The sequence below is a fragment of the Agrilus planipennis genome, unplaced genomic scaffold (assembly GCF_000699045.2).
Source record: "Agrilus planipennis isolate EAB-ADULT unplaced genomic scaffold, Apla_2.0 scaffold120, whole genome shotgun sequence".
Lineage (NCBI taxonomy): Eukaryota > Metazoa > Arthropoda > Insecta > Coleoptera > Buprestidae > Agrilus > Agrilus planipennis.
In genome coordinates this window covers 646,690-659,250 of record NW_020438891.1, presented here as the reverse complement: position 1 = coordinate 659,250, position 12,561 = coordinate 646,690, and the positions used below count along the sequence as shown (strand labels likewise).

The 12,561-nt window shown below is 33.5% G+C and overlaps 1 protein-coding gene across 1 annotated transcript; it reads right to left on the bottom strand.

Moving 5' to 3' along the window:
• Positions 1–1,166: 1,166 nt before the first annotated feature.
• Positions 1,167–11,569, bottom strand: LOC108737935 (transmembrane protein 145; the record flags this gene model as incomplete). The annotated part of the gene is given in 8 exon segments (XM_018471122.1): positions 1,167–1,298; positions 1,371–1,543; positions 3,554–3,775; positions 3,841–3,925; positions 6,902–7,072; positions 7,140–7,595; positions 9,144–9,293; positions 11,413–11,569. Coding segments are annotated over 8 exon segments (1,485 nt in total), but the record flags the coding sequence as incomplete, so codon positions are not given.
• Positions 11,570–12,561: the final 992 nt, after the last annotated feature.

Here is a 12,561-nt window from a genome sequence, read left to right as displayed (position 1 = left end):
GCTTACCAGTACATATTATCTGGTTAGAATGCATCTTACCCGAGCAATCTTTGTGAAGTAAACACAAAGTGTTAGCAAAAGTTGACGATTGTTATACATAAATACAAACACAAATTGAAGATTGCTTCTTTAAACTTTTTATAAAAAATTTAATAGTTTAATATGCTAATGACTATCAGCTGTCTATACTTAATTATAATATTTTGATTAGTTGTCTGTTTCATTTGAAATAGTTGAACGGTATAATTTTAATTAATTAAGTTTGTCTTAAATTGACTGTTAGTTCAAATTTATGTGCGTTTACATTATATAATTGGCTTGCAATTTTTATGAAATTGAATATCTTTGGATAAAAAATTAGCAATTTTCGAAGAAGTTTGAAATAGATTCATTTTCTAACATGTATTTACTTCACAAAGATATCATCGCCTTTAGTGAATTCTCATATTAGCTGCTATCTCGTAATTGCGGATGATCTACAGAATTTTTATCTGCAAAGTTCAATTGTTTGAAATCCGCATCCGCACATTTCGATGAGAATATTCACGGTAATTTGAAAAACGGTTAACATTAGGTCAGAAATAACAAATAAAAAATTTATTCTCGGTATTCTTGGTTAACAAAATTATGCCACCCATCAATTACCAATAACAATAACGACCAGTGGCGTTACAAGGGGGGGGGGGGTCCACAGGTGCCCGGGCACCCACTCCATTGAGTTGGACACCCAGTCAATTCCAGTCGATTCAGATAATAACCCAACTTGAAAGTTCGCTTCAAGTAGTTCAAGATGAGCAGCCGAACTCGATCTTTTTAAGTACAACAAATTCGATTATGTATGATGGGAGCACCCAGTCAAACTATAACGTTGTTGCGCCCCTGATAACGACCATATAAACAAACAAAAGCATCCAATATAAAATGCTTCAGGTATTTGAAAATCAATTATTTTCTTAAAAGGTATGAAAGAAAAAGTATTAAATAACACTAATAACTCTACTAAATATTTTCGGAAAAAAAATCCGCATCTACATCCGCATCCGTAAGATTATTTTCGTTAAAGTTCGCACCCTAATCCGCATGCGTTAAAGTACATCCGTTACAATCCTGATTGAAATGCATAATGAACATTTTTGCTTATTAATTTTAACAAATTTTGAACTTACTTTTTCTGGATAATGTTTAAGGGTTATAATTGTTGAATAAATGAACATTATCCAGGCTAAGATTTTCAAAAAAATCAAGCCGTATCCTGCTGGAGATTCATACAAATACAGTACTTCTCCCGGATCAAAAACCTGAAATATTGCATGCATTATTTGTAAAAAGAAATGAAATAAATTAAAGTAGTAAAATATGTGTGCTCGAACCTTTTCCTGATAAACAAATAGGCAAATGTATGTCACCGAATAAATGCACATAAATATCGTAACCTTTACACCCGATTTAACGGATAATCGTCCCCTTGTCACCGTATACCCCTTTGCCAATAATATTAACACCAAGAGGAAACATGTTTCAGAACAAGCCATCAGTATTTCTCCTATAATTGTAGACATAAAAAAAATTGTCACTAAAATATATTATATCTATAATTAAAGACATTGTTAATTATTACAACACGGAGAAAACTAAATTTTTTTGGCAAAACAAAAATTACAATTTTCGATTGTAAACGACTGAATTTATCCAATGAAATAGTAGAATTTATTAGATAAGTTGTAATGATCTCAATTTTGACATGTTTTTTTAAAAATATATTTCAAGTTTCTTAATTATTACAATTTAGTGTTTGTAATATCAACTAAAATACCTAGTAAATTTATTTCTGCTGGGATTTTATTTTTACAAATTGTAATTTTTATTATTTTCGCTTATGAAGCAACTGGCTAGTTGGATAAATTGTAAATATTGCTTTAATATTTAGGTAAACTTTCGTTTTTCGTTTTCTCCGTGAATATAAACAGTCCTAAATACTATCGCTTATATTCAAACATTAAATTTCTTTGTTTTTAATAAATAAAAATGTAAAAGTTAATCTGTCATCAGTTAGTTAGTTAGTTAGTTTACCCTTTTGTTGTTGAATATGTCCAAAAATGAAGCAGTTGTGTCCATAAGTAGTTATTGTTGAATATGCTAGTTCGACAACTGAATGCTCTTAAATAGCTACTCATTTTATCATTTTCCAATAAAAAAAATTGTAGTTCATATAATATGGTTCAATATGGCAAAAATGGGTCAATTTTAAATGATGATATCTCGGTAACCGCTGGAGTCGAAAAAAATAGCAAAAAATGTGTTTTTACATATGAACATTCTTTTCATTTGAATTTGATATGTACCTAAAATGTCTTTTAAAAATGTTATGGACGAACTACTGAAAAAAAAAGAAAACGTGACATTATTTAAATTTTTATCTTTTTTTTTAAGTGTTTTTGATACTAATAATCATGATCATAAGGTCGTCAGTCCAAAAACTGGTTGACAAGCACCTCCACTCCTTCCTATCCTGAGCTAATCTTCGCATTTCTCTAAAATTAGAACATGCCACATCCTTAACTATTTCCGAACGGTAATCTAATCTAGGTCTACCTCTACTCCTCCTAACTCCTGTTGCTGCCTCTAATATGTCTCTGATTAGCCATTCATGCCTAAAAAGTGTCCTACCAACCTATCTCGCCTATTTTTTATTGACTTCCATAGAGTCCTCTATTCTCCTAGTCTTTCTAATACCTCTTCGTTTCCAACCTACTCCATCCATGGTATCCTCATCATTCGCCTGTAATATTACATTTGGAACGCTTCTAACTTTTTCTTTTCCGCAATGCCCACCACCTTTAACTATCCTTTTCGAATTTCTAAACTAATCGCTCACGAGCATAGAAGTGACTTCTTTTTATTCAAGGCGATTCGACCCTGTGTTATCCTCTGCTTTATATCCTTACTACTAATTCCGTCCTGACTTATCTGACTTTCTAGATACCTAAAATCAGCCAATTCTTCTAATCTTTCGTTTCCTATCTTTATTCGCTCTGCCCTACTTTTTCTTCCCTTGCTTACCAGTACTTTTGTTTTACTTTTATTTAATAATAATTTAATACCAAAAAACTAAAAAATGCGCATTTTCTATTGGATCTCAAGATTTTGTTATTTTTAGTTGTCGAACTAACATATTCAACAATAACAACATGTGGATACAGGTGTTCCTTACTAAAACACCTAATCGATAGCTTATTAGTTAATTTTCTGAAAGAAAAGATCGGGTTTCTCGCTTAACGCACCATTGAAGTCTCTGGCGTTATTGCTTAATAAATCATAAAATAAAGCTTCTAGAGGAAAATATTTTAGATAAATGTTATTGTAGATCAAACATAACATCCGTTAACGTGAACCAATCGATAATAGGTATGTCCGTTCACGCCCTATCAAACGTTTACTATAGATTATTTGCAAAGAAGTAATTTACTCATAATTGAAAGTAAGTAAGTGGTATAACAATTAATAAAAATCATATAATATTTTTATGTTTATTTTAAAAGCAACGGTAACTTACCAAATGTTTTGAGTTTGGGAGAACCGAGGCCATTAAAAGCAAACTTCATGTAAGCCAAAGTTTTAAAAACAACCCCGAAGAATTGAATGATTACGGAAGAGGTGAACAACTTATATGTCGAATGAAGTAATTGACGCGCTTTCAGTTCTATTGTACAAACTATTACAGCGAGTAGTAAAAAACTGTAGGCTACTGAATACGCTAGAAGAACTGGAAGAACATCTAAAACGCGTAAAAGAGAAACATCAGTTTTTTTAAACAGTTTTACGACGCTGGCAAATACTTGCAAAATTCATCTGCCGAGAAATGCTCATGCCAGTAATCCCCTGGAGGACCATTTGTCATAAGAAGCTTATATTTTACGTTAATTCCCTGGAAAAAATGTGTTGTTTGTAAATTCAATAATGTGTAGTATCGGGAATATTTTAAGAACACTATTAGGTACAGTAATTTCTTAGTTTACATTTAAGAATAGTTAGCATAGTCATAGGATTTAAGTAAGAAAAAGAGGGAATGTAGCAGGTGGGCCGTCCGTTAGGGATGCATTAGGGAAGTGTCATAACGGAAACAGTAGTAAATAGTAATGATTTTAGGTCACTCTTTAATGCAGTGGTCGTGCTCCCTTTTGACGAATATTTTGTTACAAATTTTGCATTTAGCACTTGCATCATTAATATCAACAAAATAATCCAAAATAGAACATCATTTTGGCTTCAAAATTGCACTTTTAACTTAGAATTTACACCACTGAGCAAGCACTTTTCGAAATTAAATTATTAGAACTGACTAAAAGGAACTTGAAAGTCCTGGACGTTTTTAGGTTAAAGTAGGAAACTAATAAGAGAATAAAATTTGGAAAATGTCAACATACGAAATATTAGGACATAAATTTAGGTCCTAAACTATAATAAATTTATTTGCACAGGGACAATATTATTATTAACGAAAATTTGCCGGCTATAACGCTGTATTAACGTTAATACTTCATAAACATAAACGGTTGACAATATTCGTTAACTATGTTGCAGAGGAGTCTCTGAAAGCTGACGCAGATACCTGCACAACATGCAAATTTGCAACGAGCAATTCTATTTAAATTGTGTTTTGAAAACGGCCACGTTCAATCAACAAATTAAAGTAGTAATGTTTTATGACTTGTTTTATTGTTTCGATATATTAATTTTCCGATTTATAAAAATGCAGAACTAGATGCAGAAGCGGATGTGAATATGTATGCGGAACTTCCGCAATTATGGAAACGAAAGGAGAGGTTTATTGCAACACTACCGTCGGTTCCTTGGTTGTAGGAGAGGGTGAGAAAAGAACGGGTCCTTTCCGGCGAGGAAGAGCAGAGTCGGTGAACAAGTCGGAATAGAAGTAGTTTCTTTTTGTAAATTTGTGTACATATTCTTTTATTAATTAAACTTTTATATACATTGATCCCCGTTTTGCATTCGTTTTATAGAAATCCCACAATGATTACAATTAATTATTTCTTTCTTTATAACGTTTCAATTTGGGCAAATTGCAAATTCATGTATGTAAGGCCTTTTTTCTAAAGCGGGGCAATCTCTTCATAAACCTATAAAGACCTTAGCTAGGTCTACGTAAGAAATTTGATGTCTAAATTCATGGAGATTGGATTCGCCGCTAAAAAAAACATGTTACTAACGAGGATAGAGAGGTTGTAATTATGAGATACGTTGAACTAGATTCAGCACTAAGTACCGGAAAATTGGAATTTACTCCAGGAATTGCACGCACAAATTTTTAGAGGGTCATACAATAACATCGATTCATCTTGTACAAGAGATTAACGAAGATGATTCAGCAATATTCTGAAGAGATAAGTGAAAGAATTGTGAACAATCTCAATTTTTTACACCCACCATGATTCTCCGATGAAATCATAATGGTTACGTTAAAAAACATAATCATAGACATTGGAGTGATCTCAGTTATGAGAGATCAGTGTTTGCAGTATCCAGGAAAGGTTAAATCCGTGGGCCAGAATTTTAGGAAAATCCATTTTTGCTACCTCATAATTTGACAGATGAATTTTATCTCAATTTGCCTGAAGATGTAATCTACATTGGCATTGTAGAGATAATTAAAAATGACGATCACATTGCAGATAATGATGGATTTTTTCATCGGGATAGTGCGCCGCTCCTAAACGTGACTTTTCAAATTTTCATTTTCCCGAACAGTGGATTTGTAAAAGGGGATCTATTGAAAGCCTCCAAGGTCTCAGATTTAACACCTTGGATCTCTTTAGAAGATATACGCCAGTGAATCCCTGATATACTGCAAAATGTTCGAGAGAATATTGGAGAAAGATTTTATTACGATATGGAAATGAATGACTTGCAATTTGAACATTTAACCAATTAAAAGTTGAACGAGAACCTTTTTATTTAATTTCTTCTTCCAAAAGGATTTCCACGTCAATAGGATCATAAATAACTGCAATCTTGTTTGGCACTATTTAATACTCGCCTATAATGTCATTTGTTATAAAATAGAACTATTGATACTACCTCAAGGAGTCAGTGGTGAATACTCAGATTTAGAAGGGTAATACGTTCTCAACGATATACTGTTTTTTATGTTCAGTATCAGTGCAGTGAGAGAGTAGCTGGAAAGCGAAAAATGCCCAGCAATAAACCCGCAACCGTTAAGTTATCAAAAAAAAGCAAATCTTCCTCGATCTCTTTGGCAACACCTTGTCTGAACTGGACGATGACGTGGTGCTGGTTTATGAAGATCGCCTGTCACTATCCGGTGTGAAGGAGAAGTTCGGAAAACCCATAAACCCGTGGAAACCGCTTGGTCTGCCCAGCATAGGGCAAATTATTACTTTAAAACAGATACCGCCGTACCCCGACGCGAGCGAATTTCACATCAAAATTCCGCCCAGGAAGGGGTCTATAAAGGAAAACTTGGTCCAGGAACGTCATTTCACCAATTAAACGGGAAAGGAGCACAGTCCTTTAGTCCTTTGAACCTCCAACATCGTCGCTGTCAAAATTCCGACCAGGAAGAAGTCTATAAAGGAAAACTTGGTCTAGGAACGTCTTCCCAGCAATTATACGGGAAAGGGGCACCATCCTTTGAAACTCCAGCGTCGTCGCCGTCATGTCATTTTCGTACAGACAATTAAAACACCTTTAAAATGATTCTTAAGCTAAGATTCTTGAAGAGGTTGCCACCTCCTTTAAAGGGATGATATTGCATCCATGAATTTACAATAGAAAGCAAAATCGACCTGTTCCAGGTATTTTCGAAAAAAAAAAGTTGTGATTGAAAATTGTTAATGTGTTCCCCCTGTATGTATCAACGACTTACTTTATTTCCTCCACAATTACTAATTGCTATAAACCACCATCTTTCTCTAGAGCTTCTAAATCTTCTTGAATTTTGGCAAATAATTCTTCTATCGTGTCTTTGTTGTTTCGGCGTTGTATTTTTGATAATTGATCTCTTTTTTCTTGGAGAACTCTCAATTGTCGTATAGACCTTTAAAAAAACAAAAATGTTTTCCATTTTTTGCAAAACAATAATCAATATTTACAAAATCACCCACCTCTATCGGCCCAGTGTCATTCTTATCATCACTTGGGAAAATATTTTCGACATCATCTTGAAAGTTATGATACATCGATTCATCATTATAATCGTACAACTCTGGCGTGTTACTGTCGTTAAAGTTATCCCAAATTTCTGTGCTAAAGTCAGTTGTACTGTGGAGATACATTGGTTTGCTCGTTGTTGTCCTAGTGGTGGTAGTTGTAAATTTAGGAGTTGGAAAATTAGTGGTAGAAGTTGGAGTCAATGTAGAAGATGTTGTCTTTTTAACGGAAATAGGTTCAGTATGTTTTTTAGTTGGAAACTGTGTGGTTGTAGAGGAAGTGGTTACAGGGGGTTTCCATACTTCTACTGCAACACAGCCGGAGAATTCTTGATGAAAAATTGTTTTCACTGTCAAATTTACTACTTGATTTTGTCCGATTTTAAGGACCGATTCTTTTTCAGGGCATGTCTGAAATGTATATACAAGTACTTACTACTAGGTTATCCCATAATGAAAGAAGAGTTCGATGTAGCATTAAAAAACTTAAAGATTAATAAGGTACCAGGTATAGATGGGATACAGGGGGAAATTAGAGATCGTATGTTTAAGCTAGTTAGCCGCATTTACGAGACGGGGAATGTCCCGGGGGATTATAAACGGAACGTGGTAGTAACCATAACTAAAAAGAGAGGCGCATATAGGTGCGATACATTCAGAACAATTAGCTTAACTTCTCATGCGTCAATAAACAGAACTAGAATTGTACAGAGAAGGATAGAAAAAAGGGCGGAAGAACTAATAGGGGAAAATCAATTTGAGTTTAGAAGAAATAGAGGAACGCGGAAGGCTATTCTAGCTTCACGGTTAAAAATAGAGAAAACGATAAAAAAAGGAAAGAGTGCGTACATAGGATTTGTAGATTTAGAAAAAGCTTTTCACAATGTTAAATGGGACAAGATGTTAAATCTAATTAAAAATGTAGGGATAAGTTACAAAGATAGAAGAGTGATACTTAGTTTGTATAAAGAGCAACAGGCAGTTATAGAGATGGGGATGCAACGTGGAGAAGTAAATATGAGGAAGGGAGTCAGACAGGGATGTACACTGTCACCGCTACTGTTTAATCTATACATCGAAGACGCGATCAACATTATTATTAAAGACAGTACAACCGTAGGGATAGATATACAGGGGCAAAAGATTAGTATGCTTAGATTTGTAGATAATATAGCAGTATGAGAATCTGACAAGGATGAGTTAGAGATAGCTGTAAATAAAATGGAAGCGCTATTGACAAAACACTATTGTATGAAAATAAATAAAAGTAAAATAAAAATATTGATATGCAAGGGAAGAAAAAGGAGGAAAAGAGCGAATATAAACATAGGAGACGAAAGATTAGAAGAAGTGACTGATTTTAGGTATTTAGGAAGTCAGATAAGTTAGGACGGAAGGAGATATTAGAAAGAATAGGAGAACGGAGGACTATATGGAAGTCAATAAAAAATAAGCAAGATGGGTTGGTAGGACAGCTTCTCAGGCGTGAAGGTCTAGTCAGAGATACATTAGATTACTGTTCGCAAATAGTTAAGGATGTGGGATGTTCTAGTTTTAGGGAAATGCGAAGATTAGCTGATGATAGGAAGGAGTGGAAGTGCGTGTCCAACTAGTCTTAGGACTGACGACTTTATGATGATGAATAAGATATATATAAGTATCTATCAATGGTATTTAGATTTCATTAAAGAAATAGCAATACAATAATAAATAAAGAAGTCAACAGAGTCGTCTTTGGCACATACTGAATTTCCATGGAAGTTAAAAAATAACATGTACACATAAGCCCGTTTATGACCATTTAATCAATATGCAAGAGCTATTAACAGAAACGAAAAATGCAATCTTTTAAAAAGATTGACTAAATGCAGATTGAAAGCCTTTTGTATATGTGCACCTCCTTATAAGTGTGTGTATTACATGCTCTATTGAATATCGAATTACTCCTTGTTTTGTTACCTTTCCGGATTTATATACCGAAGGCCATTGATCATCTGTATCATAATACAATAATAAATTCGGATATCCTTGTTCTTCATTAAACTCTATTCGATACTCGAACTGTCCCTCTTCAGACAGAAAGCAGAACCTCGCCAAAAAGGCCCAATCCTACAACCATTAAAGATATTAAATACATTATTAGTCCAGGTGTGACAACAGAAAAATATTAATTTCATGGACTTTCTCAATGTGATAATTATGAGAAAAATCGTAGAGTTTGTATGTATCTATCGTAGCATATAGGTGAACATGCGGAAACCATCCAAAAATGGACATATTTCACGGTTTCTATTATTTTTTTTTGCAAAAAATTGTTGATCGATTTTAATTATTCAAGGCTCATTATATTCCTCTTTGTAAGAGCTGTAACGAGTTTTAGGTTTTTCAATTCTCACAGCTGTTTTCGGCACTTTTATAAATTTCTTTCACCAGTTCGCCACGAACTGATTTTGTTCATAACATAAATACAAATTCTACGATTGTTTTCCTTATTATCACGCGGAGAAAGCGTGAAGTAAAATCTTTCCAAGAAATAAACTGGATTATTATAAAAGTACTTAAGGCAAATTGTGAACCATGTTTATTTAAAGTTATTACCTGCTTCACTGAAAACAGTCTTAAACTAACTGAACTTCCAAAATATTTTGCAATAACCCTCAAAAGCTTTAATGTACACTACTGTATTATTTATATGAATAGAACTTGGAAGGTATTTGTACGAAATTCCCTACACTACGTGGTTTTTTAGAATAGAGTATTCTTATGCTTGATTCTCAATTCTCCACTAGTCTACACTCATTGGTGTTAAGCAAAATTGGTCATTTTTGCAAGACTAAGACTAAGATCGAATGAGATTAACATCAGGACCGAATATGTAAGACCAAGATCAAATGCGAAAGACTAAACGAAAAATTATTACTTCCGATGGAACAATTTTTTGTTGCTGTTGTTACATCCTCACCGGGAATCGAACCCGGGACCTTTGATTTTATGGTGAGGCTGTGACAGCAGCAACAAATTTGTTTCCTTATTAATTTGAGGTAGTTTGCAGTGGCAAAAAATTAAAAATGAATTTTCACATTAATTTGATATCAACCCCTATTAAATGTCAAAATGGTTTGTATAATTTGAATCAATTGTAATATATTCTTTCCTTGGAACAAACCAGTTTTAGTATTTGAGACTTTCATTTTGCTTTACTAGATTTTAACATATAGAAAAAATGAAAATTTACTGCTGTCTGAAAACAGGGATCTACAAGAATGTCCTCGTAGTAAGTGTTCTTTGTTCCCTTGTCTGGATAATACATGGTAGAAATACAGAGAAAAATTATTTTTTTTCGATATTTTTAATTTCTTTCAAGTATCATGTCTATTTTGTTCGGTAAAATGTCAATTTATGTATTCAAGGAAAGGTAGGTTTTCGAGTTTTTACAACTCTCACAACTATCGACACCATTTTCTTTAAAAGTCATGAAAAGCTCGCATATATGACAGAAAATTTCAGCATTTAAGGCAATTTTTGTGCTGGAAACTAGAAAAAATTGTACTTAGAAGAACTACAGTAGATTGTACTGTATTTTCGTCGTTATATCCGGAAGTCGTTACACGCAAAGATAAAGAGATACAGACACGCATAAGTCTGCATCTAGGGGTCATACTTATTCTTATTAAAAAGTTTACTAAACTCAGTTGCTACTCAGAATATCACTTTGTAACTGAACCATTTTAACATACCTACCTGGCTAACATCTATGAACAAACGGTAAAGGTCACTACACTTGCTGACCATCTGTGTGGACGTAAACAAATGATAAGAAAGGTCTTTGTGTCTTTCGCAGTCGATTCCGGTCGCTATATTTGCATGGGATTATTAGGGATTTGTTACAAATGATTCTTTAAAAACAGTCGCTACACCCGAACTCGGCGTTACATCCGAAGTCACTATAGCCACATGAATTTGTACTAAAGTATACTTTAAATTCAAGGGACTTAGGTTTGATGTCGTTATAGCAAAATGGTCGCTATAACCAAGTTCGTTATAAATGAAATCCACTGTATTACAAAGAAAAAACATCTAATCATAATAAATCACGTAATGTACAATTAAAAACTAATACATGAGGGAATAAGGTGATATTTTTATTACTTTATGTAACACATTTGCGTTAAAATGTATTAACTTATGAGTTATTAGCTTTCAAATAGAAGTTTATAGATACACTTACGTCTTTTGTATTTATTTCTCCTTCAACGTACTTGCCTCTCACTTTCGTCAAATAAAAGATGTTAAAAATTACGAAACACGTTAAAAAATTATACATAATTCATCTGAACATTCTCATTTTTTGTTTAGCATTAGAAAAAAACAACACATTTCTATCACAGTTCCTTTATGTGCTGTTTTGTATGGGGTAGATATTTGATCGATAGGGGGTGCCATGGTTATGGTGTGTCTTTCACAACAAACGCAGATGATGGTTATTTTTAATGATACCTGGGATGGTAGGTACTAATCGCAATTCGGTTTTGTCGCTTTTATAATTTTATAATTTATCTGTTTATTATGCGTTTCTAAAGTAGAATATATAAGGTATTATTTTGTAAATAAAAAGGCTACTGTAAATATTACTCTCAATCTTCGGCATATCTTTCATGCATTTGATGAGCGGCAAGGAAATAATGACATTAATAGGAGGGGAAAATACTACCCTCACCAAATCACAAATACTAAACCAATGAAATTTTAATTCCTGGTTAACGGACATTTAAACGAGCCTAGTATAATGTTTATAAATACTAAAAGTCTAAAAAGTGACGAAATCGTACTAGTACGTTATCGTCAATCAAAAACTCAACACATATATCATTGAAGCGACAAAAATTGTGACAATTCGGCCTTACTGTGGTGTGTTCCGAAATATAATCCAGCATCCTGGCCAGTAATGATGACGTCATGAATCGACGCCATACTGTTGATTCGTTCCCAAATATACTGGCCAGTGCGTTGTGGTCAAATTGACGCCATATTGAGAATAGTGTTTGTGCTCGATTACAACAATTTTGCCCCGAAAGGTATTAATGTTTCTTACAATAAAAAATTCCTCAAAGTCTGATGCACACACGCCTGTTGGATATACTACTACATCACACTTGTCTCACTAGTACAATATGGTGGCACACCAGTACAATATGGCGTCGATTCATGACGTTATCAGCACTGGGTTATATTTCGGAACACACCCCCGATGTATTCTTGTTCCCGAGAAAAAGTAAACACAAAAATAACAAATCATTCAATATAGTAATTAATAAATAATACAAATTAGGACAAACGACCTATCCCAATACAATTTTAATTACCGATTTTCATTAGA